Here is an 18,029-nt window from a genome sequence, read left to right on the forward strand (position 1 = left end):
ATGTACCCAACCCCCCCCACCCAACCTCCAATGTACAGTTTCTACGTCAAATGTATATACTCCCTTTTCTTGACTCCTTCTGTATCACAAACAGTACTGTATTTGCAAATCTGGTATGTCATAAATGTATAGATGTAGCAGTACTGACTATCTGTATGTCATGTATGTCATATATGTCTATATGAATTGAAAATGGGGGACCCTGATGGAAACAAGACAAACGTCTTTCTCAGGTCTGCATCCCCTTAACAATTGTATGTATTGAGCCGTACTGTATTGTACCCATTCTGCAATCTGTTAAATAAAGTTTTCATTCATTCATTCATAGCAGGCTCTGCAAATATAAACACATGTCTCTCCCAAACTACGTAGTGCACCTTTGACATTTGCAATATGAAAACATGCATTTAACATGAAAACATTTAGGCCTATAATGTAATGAAAAACTACATACGGTACTATCACCTCACCATTCACCAACCTTTTTTTCATGCAAGGTGGAGGCCCTCCTCATAGAGGTAGCCTCATAATCACGAGTCACTTGCTAAATCAACACGCCCATTGTATTTCTACAGCTGTCCATCAAATCTACAGCCAATGAGGAATTTAGGTCTAAGGAAAGGCACCGCCCCTACACAGATGAACACAACAAAGATGGAGTTTGTGAAGTAGAGAGACAGCCAGCCAGCTTGCATTTTAGACGAGTTATTTAGCACCAACGAGCTTAACTTGTCAAATAAATAGCGCGATGTGATCATTTCAAGTCATATTACTCAAGTCTGTATCTGGATCGTGGATTTTCGCGAACGTAAGAAGTTGTCCAGTTAGTAAACAAACTGGCTTAGCTACGACGACAAGGCTAACCAGCTAACGTTTAGCCACACACACTGGCACCGTTCCTCTCCCCAGTCTGTCTCACTTGCACCTGGCCGAGAATTGGACGACAAACATGGAGAAGGTGAGCAGCAGGCTTTAGTCAACTGTATATAATTGATGCATTTTGCACGTTTTGACACGGTCTAGAGCTGACAACGTACTTGTGTTTGCATTACTATACTAGCTAACGTCAGTAAACTCAAACTGACTTGGGGTTAAAGCAAGGCATTTACCATTTGAACTACGTCCAATTTAATAATGCATAACGTTACATGTTATTCCTATGGTCTAAGACAGTCCAAGAATATTAGTGAATAATACTCACATTTGCAATGTCACCACGCAACAGTTATACTTAGGCCTACATTCTGAAGTTGTCATAAGGATTTGGGAAAGATGGCAAAAGTGTTGTCAACTTGTCACAATACTGGAATTTCGAACTTCGATACGATACCTTGAAAAGTATCGATATTCGATACCACGGGGGAAATGGTTCAATCTTAAAATGTAAAAAAAAAAATTATAAATAATATATATATTTTATAAATTTAGCTTTTGTTGCTGGTTGATTCTCCTCAGCTTCTCTCTGGTACTATAAGAGAAGATAAATATAACACTTTTAAAACCCTTTGTTTATCTTTAGATCACACATTTAAAAATAACTAAATGATATAATCTTAGAAATTAAGTAAACACTGTAATCTGTGTTGCATGTACCTGACAAACTGAACTGTTTGTATTACAGTCATATTCCAACTTAACTGAATGAACGTGTGTGTGGACTACTGTACTATTACAGTATTGAAATAAACAATGCAACTTCCTTATATACATTTATATATATATATATATATTTTTTATGAATAATTAAATATCGATATTGCGGGAAATGAGTATTGAAACTGTTTTAAATATTCAGAATCGATATGTATCGAAAAATCGATATTTTTGTGAATCCACAAATTCAACCTCCCATTCATAGTCTATGGAGCAGCTGGATGTAACAGTACTGTATATCTGTATGTCTATGTCGTGTCATGTATGTCAAACATGTTATGATGAATTGAAAATGGGGGACCCTGATGTAAACAAGATGGAAGTCTTTCTCTGGTCTGCATCCCTTTAACAATTGTGTGTATTGAGCCGTACTGTATTGTACCCATTCTGCAATCTGTTAATAACGTTTTCAATCAATCGGCTCGATACTTTATACCTGATGACATCACACATTTGAGTCTTACTTCTCTGGTTTCTGACTTTGGGGGAGAGTAGCTCAGGGTCACAAATATTGATTGAACTTTCCTTGGCCATGGAAGTAACATTGGAATTCTTAATTTGGGTGGTGTTCCCCTTGTAATGTTATTTGAATATGTATCATTACAGTAGGCACTTCAGTGGCTGTCAATCACACACACTTGGGTCACATTTCACATATCCAAGTTTGCCATTCGTCCAGTAGGTCCAGTGAAGGGGACTGCAAGGAAGGAAAATGAGACTGTAGCCAGATCGGGTGCTACCCCCTGGGTTCGGTCCAACTTGGTATACACACAGAGACAATTTAGAACTGGTATTTAATGTATAAGCATAGCATACACAGATCACTTTAACTCATATGAGACTTGTATTGGCAAACAAATGATCAGAGAGCTCTTCCAGCTTGCACTCTCGTGTGTGTCTGTGTCAAACTTGTCCCAGTCTCACTGTGAACATAAAATGGAGAGAGGTTAATTGACCTAACCAACTACTTCCCTTACTGCCTCTTGAGTGATTACAACTGTTGGAAAGAAAATTAAGCATGCTTTCTAGAATTCTATGAGGTAAAACATCACATGTTCCCAGAGCTGATACTAGGGCAACTTTCCCACAAAAATATAGGGCATACAAAAGGTAGAGGGATTAGAGATATGATGGGAATCAAGCCTACATCCTACACAATCTGTCATCTCCCCCAGGAGGAGTGTTCTCTGTCCATATTTTGGTTTTATGTTGTGTGATATATATAGGGGTGTAAAGGTACACATATCCGTACCGAACCGTTTCAGTACTGGACCTAAGGTTCTGTACGGCTGTGTACCGAACGAATACAACGGTACGTTAACCACTAACGAACGCACATGCAGAACTTTTTTTTGCATGCAGAATTGAATTCAAAACTCTTAATTAATTTCGATATAGAATATTCGTTGACGGCCATACAAGTACAATTAGTTACTGCACACTACATCACCCCTGAGTGGAACATGGAAAGCAAAACTTTCGGCCACTGTAACGAAAACCTGTACTGAACCGTGACTTGAAAACCGAGGTACGTAACGAACCGTGGTTTTTGTGTACCGTTACACCCCTAGTGATATATGATATATGTCTGTCTCATCAGCAGGCAGATTTCCTGAAAGGACTACCTGTCTACAACAAGAGCAACTTCAGCAGATTCCATGCAGACTCTGTGTGTAAAGCATCAGTAAGTATTTTTTTTAGTATTTCCAAACATTGTTGCATGCTTTTGGACATACAGTATATACCCAGACCTTTTCAGGAGAATTCTGTTGCTAGGGGAGCACCTTGGGGCTCTAGTGTATTTCCTGCCAACAGTTCTATTTGCTTAAACACTGCGACAGGAAATACACATGGGCCCATTTAGAATGTTTATGTTGTCATGAAAAGGTCTTTACCACACTTCTACGCAGAAAGTTGGATGACGTTCCACTGTCAAACATCTCTGCCAAAAGATGAAGTCAACTAACTGCCTTCTTATACTCATATTGTTTCCTCATATCATTTTAAATAAATAATATTATATTAATTGTTCCCCCTATATATCTTAAATTCTTTTAGAATACTTCACTAATGAGAACCGAAAAATTATTTACTTAATTAATTATACAATAATACAATTTCATGGCGTCTGTGCAGCCATGTTTATTCACTGTGTCCATGGAAACAGCAATTAACACAGCAAAAAGCAATTGAAAGTTATTACCATTTAGTCCCAGAGGTCCACTTTGTTAGTGATAATGAGGCACCAGGGACAGAGCTGTGATGTACAGGCGTAGAGGCAGATGTGATGTACAGGCGTAGAGGCAGCTGTGATGTACAGGCATATTGCTGTGATATACAGGCATATAGGCAGCTGTGATATACAGGCATAGAGGCAGCTGTGATGTACAGGCATATAGCTGTGATATACAGGCATAGAGGCAGCTGTGATGTACAGGCATATAGCTGTGATGTACAGGCATATAGCTGTGATATACAGGCATATAGGCAGCTGTGATATACAGGCATAGAGGCAGCTGTGATGTACAGGCATAGAGGCAGCTGTGATGTACAGGCATATAGCTGTGATGTACAGGCATAGAGGCAGCTGTGATGTACAGGCATATAGCTGTGATGTACAGGCATAGAGGCAGCTGTGATGTACAGGCATATAGCTGTGATATATAGGCAGCTGTGATATACAGGCATAGAGGCAGCTGTGATGTACAGGCATAGAGGCAGCTGTGATGTACAGGCGTAGAGGCAGCTGTGATGTACAGGCATAGAGGCAGCTGTGATGTACAGGCATAGAGGCAGCTGTGATGTACAGGCATAGAGGCAGCTGTGATGTACAGGCATAGAGGCAGCTGTGATGTACAGGCATATAGCTGTGATGTACAGGCATAGAGGCAGCTGTGATCTACAGGCATAGAGGCAGCTGTGATGTACAGGCACATAGCTGTGATGTACAGGCATAGAGGCAGCTGTGATGTACAGGCATATAGCTGTGATGTACAGGCATATAGCTGTGATATACAGGCATATAGGCAGCTGTGATATACAGGCATAGAGGCAGCTGTGATGTACAGGCATAGAGGCAGCTGTGATGTACAGGCGTAGAGGCAGCTGTGATGTACAGGCATATAGCTGTGATGTACAGGCATAGAGGCAGCTGTGATCTACAGGCATATAGCTGTGATGTACAGGCATATAGCTGTGATCTACAGGCATATAGCTGTGATGTACAGGCATATAGCTGTCATGTACAGGCATAGAGGCAGCTGTGATGTACAGGCATATAGCTGTGATGTACAGGCGTAGAGGCAGCTGTGATGTACAGGCATATAGCTGTGATGTACAGGCGTAGAGGCAGCTGTGATGTACAGGCATATAGCTGTGATGTACAGGCATATAGCTGTGATCTACAGGCATATAGCTGTGATGTACAGGCATATAGCTGTGATGTACAGGCATAGAGGCAGCTGTGATGTACAGGCATATAGCTGTGATGTACAGGCGTAGAGGCAGCTGTGATGTACAGGCAGGAAAGTGTTTAGTTATTTTGTGGGAGTGTTCACATGATGGTAAACATTGATGTTTGGTTTGCGTCTCTGCTCTGTCTTGTTTTAGAACCGTCGGCCGACTGTGTATCTTCCAACCAGGGAGTTCCCCTCTGAACAGAGTAAGTCACTTTACTACACCCACAAATGGCTCCTTGCTTGTCCAGTAGAGACCGTTTTACAAGATGTTTAGACTGCCCACTTTTCTTTTTTTTAAATTCTCTTTTTATTGATTTTCTCCATGGTCCAGAATGCCCACTTTTCATGACAATGGTTGCTCTGTTTTGATATATGAGAAATATATCATTTTTATAACTTGGCATCTTATTACTGGATCTGGTAAACAAGTCCCAGTGGAACAATAATATCATGCTTTTCCAGTGTTTTACCTACTCTACCCCTGTACAGAAATTGGAAAAGCCTCCCCCCGTTAAATCCTTATTTCTGTGATAACAGCCAAGTTGTTTACTTTTTGTTATCAGTTCTTGGCCCCGTTCCCCGTACCTGGCTAACTGAGTTAGCCGGATAATTTCCAGCATAGCTTGACTTAAGCCAGACCTTTCTGTTCCCCGAAGTCGGATTTTCTAAATCACCATGGTAACAGATCAGAAAGTTTGAACCTGGTCCGGAGCAGGGTTAAGTTCAGTTAGCTGGATAACCTGCGTGGCCACGCCCTCGCAAAGAAATGCCAGCTCGCTTCCTGAAATATTTCTCAGTCTAGATCCCATTATACCATTCTGAATTATGTTTTTGTGCTTCGTTTTCCTAGAGGGGGCTTTTGAAATGTATAATAATAGAACTAAATGCTGATAATAAATCATATTCAGCCTATAGATTTACTTTGTCCTAAATAAAATAATGCACGTCATATACGGCGCTCGGAGTCGCGATACACGCTGCATGTGGTTATTTTAATAACGGCGCATTGCAAATGTGAATCCCGCGGGGATATTTTTAATGAATGAAACCTATCGGCCGCTTGGCTCTGATTAGTTTCATATATTCTCCGCTGTAGATTTGCCTAACGGAGCGCCCGGATTGTGTTTCATTCAAGCATACAATTGAAGTGTCTATGCGTGGATTGTGGTCTTTGTGGATTATGAATTACGAGGAATCTGAGGATTGTTGAATTGTATCATCACTCACACGTTATTGTGATATTGTAACTGGGATTAAAATGTCTGATGAGAATGAGATGCGCTGTTTGACGGATTTGAGCAATTGAATGAGCCGTTGACGTTACATTAATGCATTTGAGAATAAAGAGATAAAACTTCATTCAAAAGAAAAATATTCGAAACACGGGTCTCTTGTATTGATGGATATATCCCGTCTGGCACAGAGGTGCAACGGCTAGTGCTCACTCCTGTCAAGCGGACGACCCTAGTTCGAAACCCCGCGTTTCCAATATAATTTTTTTGGAATATAATATTAAGACTATACGCAAAAGTAGCCTAGTTTTAAGTAAAAATATTATAAATCTACATGCATTGAGGATGTCATTCTTTATATAGCTCTCAAAGTGCACCAAATTGAAGCATTTACATTGCAAAAAGAAGAAAATAAATTAGAAAAGACGGGGATTCGAACGCGGGTCGTCCGCGTGAGAGACATAAGGACCATCCATCACACCATGGTGCCAGACAAATAAAACATCCACCATACATCCATCAATGGATAAGAGAGCCGTATCCTAATTCTGAAAGAGTTGAACTAATTATTTTCGCTAGCAAGATCTCATTTGATTATTCAATCCATAAACCTACTGCCAGCAGGCACGTTTAAAGAAATATAATCTGATTGATTGGGGTAATGAGGGACTTAAAATTAGCCTATAGATTGTGCATTTAACTTGTCGGCGAGGCTATTGAGCCGTACTGCATTGTACCCATTCTGCAATCTGTTAATGAAGTTTTAAATCAATCAATCAATCAATGCCGTTAGGAAATCAGGATTTCTGCTATCGACACCTGCTGTCTTTTCAACTGAAGCGGCCGCGCGCAATTATCCTGAGTCTCAAGTCTGGTTCGAATGAATGAGACTGAATCAGCGTTCGAGGAACAGGAAAATCCCGGATTCAAACATCGGGTTAATTGAATCTGGATAATGGGACTCTTGATCGACTTAGTTGAACCAGGTACGGGGAATAGGGCCCTGTTCTGTCCGCCTCAGTTGTGCTCTCTGGCCAATAGCAACACATTCCTTTCAAAACACAGCAAACAATCTAATCTAAGATAACTAGTGAGTTTAAGGGAAGATTCAGGATTGTTTAGAACCCTATCTCATTGATCACCAACCAAGGCCCTTCTTCACAGTTCTCACACTGGTGATTTTAGAAATAACGTTTAGCAAAGATCTTCACACTACCATAGTAGAGTATAGATTAAAAGATCAATCTTGGGATTTTAAGAATCCATTAGGTTCAAATTAAATGATTCAACATAGATTTCTTTAAATTTTTTTGTCTACATTCTAAAAAGGTTGAGTTAATTGAGTCTTGCTGGAATCTCATCAGACTGTTTGTTGTTCTCCTCAGTCATCGTCACAGAGAAGTCAAATATCTTGTTGCGATATCTTCATCAACAGTGGGATAAGAAGGTAAATAAGGCTTGTTATGTTAAGTTGAGTGAATGTAACTTTGTAAATGTTTGGGCAACATTTCATGGCTTTTATCTGAAGAGCAAATGTAGGGACATTTCATGAATGTGTTCTATGTGGGCTTGGGGAATATTGTTTATCTTATTTCAATGAGATAATTTATTTTTTTATCAAAATGTGATATTGTGGTATGGAGCTATAGTCTAAATTAATTCGTACAAGCACATAACTGATATAACATAACTTAATTAATCACTGAATGAAATCTGAAATCTTTCGAGGGAATATCATTCCACTTGATGTCACCATGCAGTTCAATGTGATGAACACGGGGTGTTTAATATCTGACATGAGCAGATTTCCTATCTATTCAGTACAACCAAAGCGTTGTTACAACTACCGCCGCCATTAGAGGCTAATTCTGTAAACTTGTTTTCTACCAAGAAGACAACACTGTCTCTTCCTCATTTGAGATTCAAGTGTGGTTGGAACACTGAACTTTACACATACTGCCACTCAGTGGAAAGAGTGATGTGAAGTGCCCTTAGTTAACCTCATGATGGAATACATTATACACACGAGAACAGTAAATTCCTACACATCCCGTAGAAGAAGATCGCCTGACTCGAATAGCATCACACAGCGAGGATGTTTTCATTTAATTTCAAACCTTTATTTATACTCGTGAAAGCACTGAGGTTTCCCTAATTTACAATGATGACATAGCTTGCTACATTTTCAACCAATTTACAAACGGTTTGGTTTATTACAAACGTGCTTGGACATGTTGAAATTATTTTCATATGGAAGTCCATTATATGTATGCAGTATGATCTCTGACGTTTATAACAAACCAAAACCGTTTAAAAATCGGTTGAAAATTGAGCAAGCTATGGTTATTTCAATAGTACAGTACATGCACCATAGACATTCATGTTATGAGTGGCCGTGCTGCCTGTGGCAAGATGGCCACCATGTGGCAACATCGGTCTCCATTGGCCAGCAGCACGGTGAGTCATATAGCCTTTATATACGTCTATGGTCTGTACGTCTCTTGTGCATGATGGCAGCTACAACACCATCTGTGGTCTCGAATGAAGCCTCTCTCTCTCTCTCTCTCTCTCTCTGTCTGTCTGTCTGTCTGTCTGTCTGTCTGTCTGTCTGTCTGTCTGTCTGTCTGTCTGTGCGCATGGTGGAGCGGGTGGTTTTGAGTGGGTGCTGCTGAGCGGAACGTGTGAGTCTTTTCTATACTTTTCCTATCTTTGTGTTTGTTTGTCAAAATCGTGAATTAGACTGGGTTTTAATTCGACTGGTTGTGTGTTAATGGTGGGCTAATAGCGTTGTCAGTGTTCGCTTTGGCAGCTGACTGCTGTCGCGGCAGCATGGATTTCGCGAAATTGACTAGGAAACATGGGTTTAAGGTCGCGCCGTCTTTTCCGTGTTCAGTGGAAGACTGTAGTCTAGCGGTAGCGGGGAAAGTGGGAGCTGCGGCCGTTAAGTCAGCGGCCCGTATGAATGGGGGGATTATAATATTTCTGGATGATTTGACTAAGGTTACTCAACTGGTAACGGACGGTTTAGTCATACATGGTACTTTTGTATCTGTGTTGCCGCTCACAACTCCGGCAAAAAAGGTGTCATTGGCAAACGTTCCTCCGTTGGTGAGCGATGATCTGATATTGAGGGAACTCGCAAGGTTTGGTAAAGTGGTGGCTCCTTTGAAAAAAATGTCTTCAGGTTTCAGAGCACCGGAACTGAAGCATGTGGTTTCTCACCGGAGGCAGACGTTCATTGTAATGAACAGACGTGATGATGAGTTAGATCTTAATTTTAAAGTAGTAATAGACGGGTTTGAGTACATTATCTTTGCAACAACACAAAACATGCGCTGTTTTGGGTGTGGAAAGGAGGGGCATCAGAGACAAGCGTGCCCTGGGGAGGGGCCGAGCAGGGGGGGAAATGATGGGGAAAGTGCGAGGCCGAAAGGAGGAACTGCTTGGGGTGGGAATCGAGGGGGGGAGGGGGCAGGGGATGAGGGGTGGTGGGGAGGTTTCTGAGAAGGTTTTAGTACCAGATGGAGGTGATAAGGGAATGGAGGGGGTGTTTTCGGCGGGGATTGTAACACAGGGAAAGACTGGTGGAGATGGTATGGTGGGGGGGGGGGGGGGGGGTGGTAGTAGTAGGAGCTAGTGTAAACCAAGATGTGTTGGATAGCCAGGTGAGGGGTGGAATTGTTGACGTTGGTGGGACAGATGGACCGGTTGAAGAACAGAGGCCAGATGCTGGGGATAAAAATGAGGGGGGGGGTCGTGGAAGGAGGGATTGCAGAGGTGGCAAGGGGACCTGTTGTAATATATGGGGCAAGTGGTCCTGTTGATGTACTGCGGAAAGTTGCTGGGGATGGAAATGAGGGGGGGGGGGGGGGGGGGGTCGTGGCAGGAAGGATTGCGGAGGTGGAGGGTGGTTCTGTTGAGACGCAAGGGACAGGAAAAGGGGATGAAGATGAGGGGGGGGGGGGTGGTGGCAGGGAGTTTTTCGGATGAGGGGAGTGTGCCTGGGGGGGCTGTAGCTATTGAGGGAGCAGGGTCAGAGGACTCAGTTGTGGGGGTCAGGGTGGAGGGAGTGGAGGATATTGATATGGAAGAGGGGGACGGGGGGGTAGAGCTGTTTAGGCAGAAGAGAAAGGGTGGAGTAATTGGGTTGTCAAGATCACGAGCTAAGAAGCCAGGTGTGTCGGAAGAAATCGGCAGCACACAGGGTACACAAGGGATGTATTTTGATGACAGTGAGGAATATGGGAGCGATGATTCTTCAGAGGGTGCTGCCTATTCTTTGGGTGCGATGAAACTGTTTTTACAGGTGACAAAGAACAGGAAGGGAGTGGAGGTGGACATTTTTTTTTCAGATATGGATTTGTTTGTTTTGAATGCGAAGAAACATATGAGGTTTAAAGGAGAAGGTCGTTTTGTTGACACAGATTTATACAGGTTGAGGAAGGTTGTGCAAAAAGTACTGAAGGGCCCCGGTATGGTGGGGGACGGAGTGGAATCAGTGTAGTGTTTTTTTTTGTGTTTGTTTGGTTTTCTTGTTTCACTTTTTGTTTTCTTCCATATGAGAGTTTTTGTATTGACGAGACTGGTGTGTTGTCACTTAGGACTGGACGTTTCATGGTGTCCTGATGCTGAGGCCTGGAGGCTGAGACTTTGGTTGATCATCTCATGTACTCGTATGCATTTGTGGAACTGTGTGAAAACTGGGAGTATGGTGGATTCAGAGACAGGAGCGGGGCGTATCGTTTTCATGCCCAATGGGACGGCCACGTCAGACTCCTTCGGCAAGCCTTTCTTCAAAGTTGTCATGGGGGATGTTGTCTCTGCCGTCCTTTTATGTTACCGGCATCGTTACCTTGTTCAAGGGTTGGAAGGTATGACTGTGGGGCTCGACACGTTCTACGGCGGTATAGACATTTTACTGGCTCAGCCTCGGAGGGTGATGGAAAAGCGGACTTTGCTGGCTTTTTTCTACCTTATGGTTGGAATGGGCTTCATCAGGGTTGTGAGCCCGCGACTCGGACTGCTCGATGGGAAGTCACTGGGGGCTGCCAGTCTCCGCACGGGAGTGTGGGAGGTGAGGTTGGAGCGGCTTCTGGACCGGGAAGGAAAAGGCGGCCTCGGACGGGGAGGCGAGGGTTACAAACTGCCTACTGAGGATGTCGGTCCAGAGTGCGTCTCGGTCCCCCTGCTCTGGTTTCGGCCCCTGACATCATCAAGGCCATATGATATACGACGGGTGGACGGTAGGAGCTTACGTGATAAGGATGGAGGAGGAGGGTCGGCTGTCGAAGTGGCCCGTTTTATCCACGAGATGGGTGTTGACTGGAGTCTGTCAGACACGCACAAAGGCCTGTTGTGTTGTACCAAAAGGGGAAAGGTGAAGACAGAGACGCTCTTATCAGGACTATTGTTTCTGCAGTGCCTCTCCGGTGTGTCTCTCGTTGATACACCCAGACTTTTGGATCGATTAGAGTTTTTTTTTTTTTTCCTCCATATGGGGGAAAAGTTCTAAGTGACAATTTGGTTCAGTTTAAGCAGTGTTGTCCCTAATTGATTTGTTTGTTGTGATATTTTTTTTTTTTTGTGTTTCTTTGTTTTGTTTGTTTGTTTGTTTTGTTTTTTGTTGTTTGAGTTGTCGAGTATTTTGATGTTGAAAGTTTATGTTGCATCTTGAGTGTTTTTAGTAAAGAATAAAGTTTTTTTTATAAAATCAAAAAAATCTCTCTCTCTCTCTCTCTCTCTCTCTCTCTGTCTCTCTGTCTCTCTGTCTCTCTGTCTCTCTCTGTCTCTCTCTGTCTCTCTCTGTGTGTGTGTGTGTTTTGTCAGAATGCAGCCAAAAAGCGGGAACAGGAGCTGACGGACGGGGAGAACGCCGCGCCCCCGAGGAAAGTGGCCCGGAGGGACAGCCGGGAGCTAAACGAGGACTCGTAGAGCACCGTGTGTCGGCCAAGCCCCGCCCTACACAGACTGACTGACATGCATATTCAACACTCTCACCGATTCTCTCTCACACACACACAAATTGCAGGTATACAGTAGTACATACACACACTTGCTCAAAACGGAACGCCCTCAGCCTGAAGCACAGAGAGAATGTTTTTTTCTCAGACAGCAATGACCACTGCTGCCATAACTCCATATACATTTAGGGATTGCAGAGGAAATACGATGGCTTTGAAAACCTTCTTCTCTGTTTTTATTTAAAATTTCTTTTTCTTCTGTGTTAATGTTTGTGTTTGAAATAGGATTTTAAAGCAGGGGTGTTTTAAATTTTTTTTTTGTGATTTTCCAAGAAAATCCATACTTTCTGGATGCCACTCTTACATTAATTTCAAATGATTACGTTGTTTTCCATAATTGAATACTTGAGATGAAGAACCATACAATACAGCCATGGTTCCAATTCAAATCCAATGTTCTGATGGTTCCAATACAAATCCAATGTTCTGATGGTTCCATTTCAAATCCAATGTTCTGGTGTACATGACAACAAACTGCATTTCACTGACCAAGATTTACGGACTGCAGGGATTTGTATGTTTCTCAACATCTCAAGGGTTCAATTATTTATTTATTTATCTTTTAGATGCGAAGCATCTCTATAACCGGCAATGTCATTCATTCATTCATTCATTCATTCATTCATTCATTCATTCAGTAAGTTCTTCACTCACACTCAGCCATTCTGCCTCTAGTGGCGTTCTCACATGCATGCAAGACCAGATCAATCTATGATGAATGCTTTGCATCTGTGACACTGTGTGTCCTTGCTATTCACCAACTCCCGACTACATTCCTGGGGGGTGGGGGGGCTATCAAGGTCTTCCCTCAAGGTCTTCCCTCCAGATTTCTTCAAAGTTCAGACTTGGCTTGTTGGGTATTCAACATAACACAACGTCAGCCTACCTCCTCGGTTGTCTCCATTAGGCTTGCATCCATCGCTACTCAAAACATGTTTTTAAACATAGGGAGTACTTCCAGTGCTCCTCTGTTGGTTTTTGCTGGCAAAATAATTAATATGGGCACTCTGCTATGCATGTTTTTAAGTTTGAGTCCATGTAATTGTTTTAAGTTGCATGCCATCTTAATGTGGTCTCTGTTGAAATAGGAGCTGTTAGTTTTGTCCTGTATGTGGTGACATGTGTTAGTAAGTGGACCTAAAAGAGCCGTCAGTATGAGTACCTCAGACGAAGAACCATAGAACTCCATCAATACGAGTATCTCAGACGAAGAACCATAGAACTCCATCAATACGAGTATCTCAGACGAAGAACCATAGAACTCCATCAATACAAGTATCTCAGACGAAGAACCATAGAACTCCATCAATACGAATATCTCAGACGAAGAACCATATAACTCTGTTAATGAGTTTTCAGCTGAACAATGTTTTCAAACTTTAGTATCTAAAGATGGTAAGTTGGAGTGTTGTGGTTCATTCATAGTTAAGACCGTAGATGTTGATTAAAGTTATATGGTTCTTCAGTGCGAGGGTTCATTTGTTTGCCAAGCTTCAAAGCTGGTAGTTAGCTGGCCTTGAATAGAGATGAAAAATAATTCTGATCATTACATTTTAGAAGACTGTGATGTTTTTAAATTTGCAGCTTGGCCAACAGGTGGCGACCGCTCTATATCACCCAGCATGTAATCGTTATTGCAGTAAGAGAAAGGCTGTATGTCATTGTGTCAACGTCTTCGATTGAATCAGGAGCTCAGGTTTATTTACTACAGACTATTGTGATAAAAAGAAAGAAAAAAGTCGGGAGATCCTGGAACAAATTTCATGTTCTCTCCTTGAGTGATAAATGATATTGCCTTAAACGGAAGTAGTGTTTTGTTGATAATGTCCTGTGCTGCTCAGCTGGGTTTACTGTTCCAGAAATGAATGAGTTTCATTCCAAAACACAATGTCCACCAAAAGATGGCATCAGCTTGTATGGAATAGTATTTCAGAACTAAGCAAACATCAGACATTTTTTAAGATGGTAAAATGCATTTAGCATGTCCTATTCGAGACATTAAGGTTAACCCATGATGCAAAGCTTTATTTTCGTGTACAGTGCTGCTAAACTACTAATTTTGTAGCAATATTAGACTCAATGCTCAGTGTTTTGAGTGCTATCGTATAAAATAGCTTACTGTGAGGATGTGTTAAACTAGCTGGTGATGACAATATAATTGTATAATGACATTTACTATACTTAATGCATTTTCCCTAGGCATGCATCGATACCAGGCTAAACTAGGGTGTCGGTATAATTTCTCTGATGACAAAAATCTGATACTATAACAAACATGAACAGATATTAAGATGTTAAATTCAAAATGTTTGACACAGAAGGAGCTTTAGATCTCTAATGGTGAAAATGGATTATTAGGTGTCCAAGCACAGGAAGTTGTTTTTGTTAGGATTCTTCTTATTCTTTTTCTCTGCTAAAAGCATGTGCAACTCATAAACTGTCATTCCAGAGCAACCTAAATCCTTTGTCACACTAGGCATCCTCAAATATGGGGCCAATAATCCTGATAGTGGCACTATATCAGCAGCCTAAAGTTAAAATCTTTATTAAAAGTAATAGTACGCTGGTACCTATGGTCAAGTTCAGTTTTTGTCAAGTGGAGTTTTCTCTGGGGTTTTGAGGTGGATGTTGCTCTGTGGTTTTTAGGTGGAGGTTGCTCTGGGGTTTTAGAGTTGAGGTTTTGCTGGGGTTTTGAGGTGGAGGTTGCTCTGTGGATTTAATGTAGAGTTTTCTCTGGGGTTTTGAGGTGGAGGTTGCTCTGGCTTTGAGGTGGAGGTTGCTCTGGGGCTTTAGGGTGGAGGTTGCTCTGTGGCTTTGAGGTGGAGGTTGCTCTGGGGCTTTAGGGTGGAGGTTGCTCTGTGGCTTTGAGGTGGAGGTTGCTCTGGGGCTTTAGGGTGGAGGTTGCTCTGGGGCTTTAGGGTGGAGGTTGCTCTGGGGCTTTGAGGTGGAGGTTGCTCTGGGGCTTTAGGGTGGAGGTTGCTCTGGGGCTTTAGGGTGGAGGTTGCTCTGGGGCTTTGAGGTGGAGGTTGCTCTGGGGCTTTAGGGTGGAGGTTGCTCTGTGGATTTAATGTAGAGTTTTCTCTGGGGTTTTGAGGTGGAGGTTGCTCTGGGTTTATTAGGTGGAGGTTGCTCTGGGGATTTAGAGTGGATGTTGCTCTGTAGTTTTGAGGTGGAGGTTGCTCTGGGGATTTAGAGTGGATGTTGCTCTGTAGTTTTGAGGTGGAGGTTGCTCTGGGGTTTTGAGGTGGAGGTTGCTCTGGGGTTTTGAGGTGGAGGTTGCTCTGGGGTTTTGAGGTGGAGGTTGCTCTGGGGATTTAGAGTGAAGGTTGCTCTGGGGTTTTGAGGTGGAGGTTGCTCTGGGGTTTTGAGGTGGAGGTTGCTCTTGGGATTTAGAGTGGAGGTTGCTCTGTGGCTTTGAGGTAGAGGTTGCTCTGGGGTTTTGAGGTGGAGGTTGCTCTGGGGTTTTGAGGTGGAGGTTGCTCTTGGGATTTAGAGTGGAGGTTGCTCTGTGGCTTTGAGGTAGAGGTTGCTCTGGGGTTTTGAGGTAGAGGTTGCTCTGGGGTTTTGAGGTGGAGGTTGCTCTGGGGTTTTGAGGTGGAGGTTGCTCTGGGGTTTTAGAGTGGAGGTTGCTCCAGGGCGTTGGGTGGTAACAGTCTCCTTTAAGAACCACTGACCGTGACTCGTCTCTCCACAATCCATTCACAAAACCGCACATTCAGTTTATCACAAGTGTCTCTACAACTTTTAAAACAAGCATTTGAACTGCCCCTCAAGTTTGTGCTTTGCCTGGTGCCTGTTCTGTGTTTCATATTCCTATGCTGCATGATTTCCAGGTGGAGACTTGCAGCAGGAGCTGTGTCGACTTGAATACACCTGTAGTCTGGCCTATAAAGCCCATGTGGCATGTAGCCTCTGGGCTGCTCTCTCATTTCTCCTCTGAACACCAGACCTGTTTAGTTTGTTTGGGGCTTCTTGTTCTTTTGGCCTCACAACTCTTAAGTTAATGTGTATTATCTAGTCATTGCAACACTCTTAATGTGTCTTATCTAGTCATCGCAACACTCCTAATGTGTATCTAGTCATCACAACACTCTTAATGTGTCTTATCTAGTCACATTAACTAGTAACACCTAGCATTCATACCAGTGGCGGCTGGTGACTAAAACGATTCCAATGCGTCACACAGCTATTGCTACTTCACTGCTTCAGACAGCTGCTACTACAGCTATGCTTCATTAAGCTGCTCCTACTGCATACTCAATATTAGCGCCGCGGATATAAGAAAGGGGTCTAGCTGAGTCAATGTTGATGGTTTTGTTGAACATTTGTATTTCACAGGAGAGAAACTATTCAAAGAAAGCAAATAGTCTTTGAATCGAAATATACTTTCCTTGTGTTGATTTTACATTAATTCTATGATTTTACTCAAGTAAATATCTGTTACAAGCTTCGGTCTTAAGTAGAAAAATGCTATTTTTAATCTACATTAATTACCGAAAATTGTGAGATTAATTAGTTAATTTTTTTTTTAAATCTATTGACAGCACTAGTAAAACACATGGATTGTCTCTTATTTTATTCTCTTTCCTCTGCTGCTACTTGTATTTATAAAAATTGTCCATAATGTCCGTGTATATATGTAAAGTAACGGATGTGTGGTTGGCTTGTTCTGACCATTTGTCTGGTAATTTTGCATCAAGGACTTGCTTGGTAAGTCCAGTAGCCTACCCTCTGATTTGGTCTTGCCCGAGTCATTCACATAGTCATCTACTTAAATCAAACTAGTTCATACATCTGCTCAAACATTTTGTATTTGAGATGTGAGTGACAGCAGGGTCAGTTGTAACGAATTACAAACAACCAGGGACGTTTTTAAATGTTTGAATTAATAGTTTTATTTCATTTTTGACCGGACCTGTACGGTCCAAGGCTATACCGGTTACTGACTCACTGGCTCCTGAATGAGTCTTGACTCCTCATTGTTGAAACACACATGTGAGTCTTGACTCCTCATTGTTGAAACACACATGTGAGTCTTGACTCCTCATTGTTGAAACACATGTGAGTCTTGACTCCTCATTGTTGAAACACACATGTGAGTCTTGACTCCTCATTGTTGAAACACACATGTGAGTCTTGAACAGGCATGTATCCAGTCCGGCTTAACTTTAGTCTTGTAGATACATAAGAAGCCTACAATTATTTTTAAGGGAGATTCCTGTTTTATGGCTTCTTCCATTATTTGCTGGTGTTCTTGTCACATCACTTTAATTTGTTTGTTGAGGCCTCATCTGTAATTTGAGGGTTAGGCAACTTTGACTTTTATTGAATAGTTTGTTTGTGCAAACGGCAAGTATTTGAAAGATTTTCAAGAGTTATTTCGACTTGGGGCATGTGTTCTGATTTTTGGCATGGCTGATCACAATGTACATGCAGTGATATTATATATTATACGATTTATGTTCACTGGTAGAAGAATATTTTTATAAATTCAACTCACTCGACATTCAGTTTTCCCAGCCTACTGTGTAACTGGATGAATGGTTTGCTTTGATTGAATTGTGTGACTGTGGTCAGTTTCAGATCTTTATTTGAATAGATTGCAAAACAGCTTATATAAGTCATTATCACGTAAGAAAGTTTTTGATTGATGTTAGATGAAAGAT

The 18,029-nt window shown here is 42.0% G+C and overlaps 1 protein-coding gene across 2 annotated transcripts; it reads left to right on the forward strand.

Moving 5' to 3' along the window:
* Window positions 1-669: 669 nt before the first annotated feature.
* LOC311238966 (DET1- and DDB1-associated protein 1-like) lies at window positions 670-15,360 on the forward strand. 2 transcript variants are annotated; one of them, XM_084327175.1, is made up of 5 exons: window positions 670-958; window positions 3,254-3,337; window positions 5,263-5,314; window positions 7,729-7,790; window positions 12,170-15,360. In XM_084327175.1, exons 1-5 carry the CDS (start codon window positions 950-952, stop codon window positions 12,272-12,274), a joined length of 312 nt encoding a protein of 103 aa, XP_084183301.1. In that variant the 5' UTR covers window positions 670-949; the 3' UTR covers window positions 12,275-15,360. The 2 variants fall into 2 exon arrangements, with proteins under 2 accessions (XP_084183301.1, XP_084183302.1); XM_084327176.1 differs by having other exon boundaries at window positions 3,257-3,337.
* The last annotated feature ends 2,669 nt before the right edge of the window (window positions 15,361-18,029 follow it).

This window comes from Notolepis coatsorum (assembly GCF_963971535.1).
Source record: "Notolepis coatsorum genome assembly, chromosome: 13".
Taxonomy (NCBI): Eukaryota; Metazoa; Chordata; class Actinopteri; order Aulopiformes; family Paralepididae; genus Notolepis; species Notolepis coatsorum.

Bases quoted from the DNA above. Each gene is read 5' to 3' on its own strand.
- LOC311238966 (XM_084327175.1), top strand. The intron at 3,338-5,262 runs GTAAGTATTTTT...GTCTTGTTTTAG, and splicing joins ACTCTGTGTGTAAAGCATCA to AACCGTCGGCCGACTGTGTA. The intron at 5,315-7,728 runs GTAAGTCACTTT...TGTTCTCCTCAG, and splicing joins GGAGTTCCCCTCTGAACAGA to TCATCGTCACAGAGAAGTCA.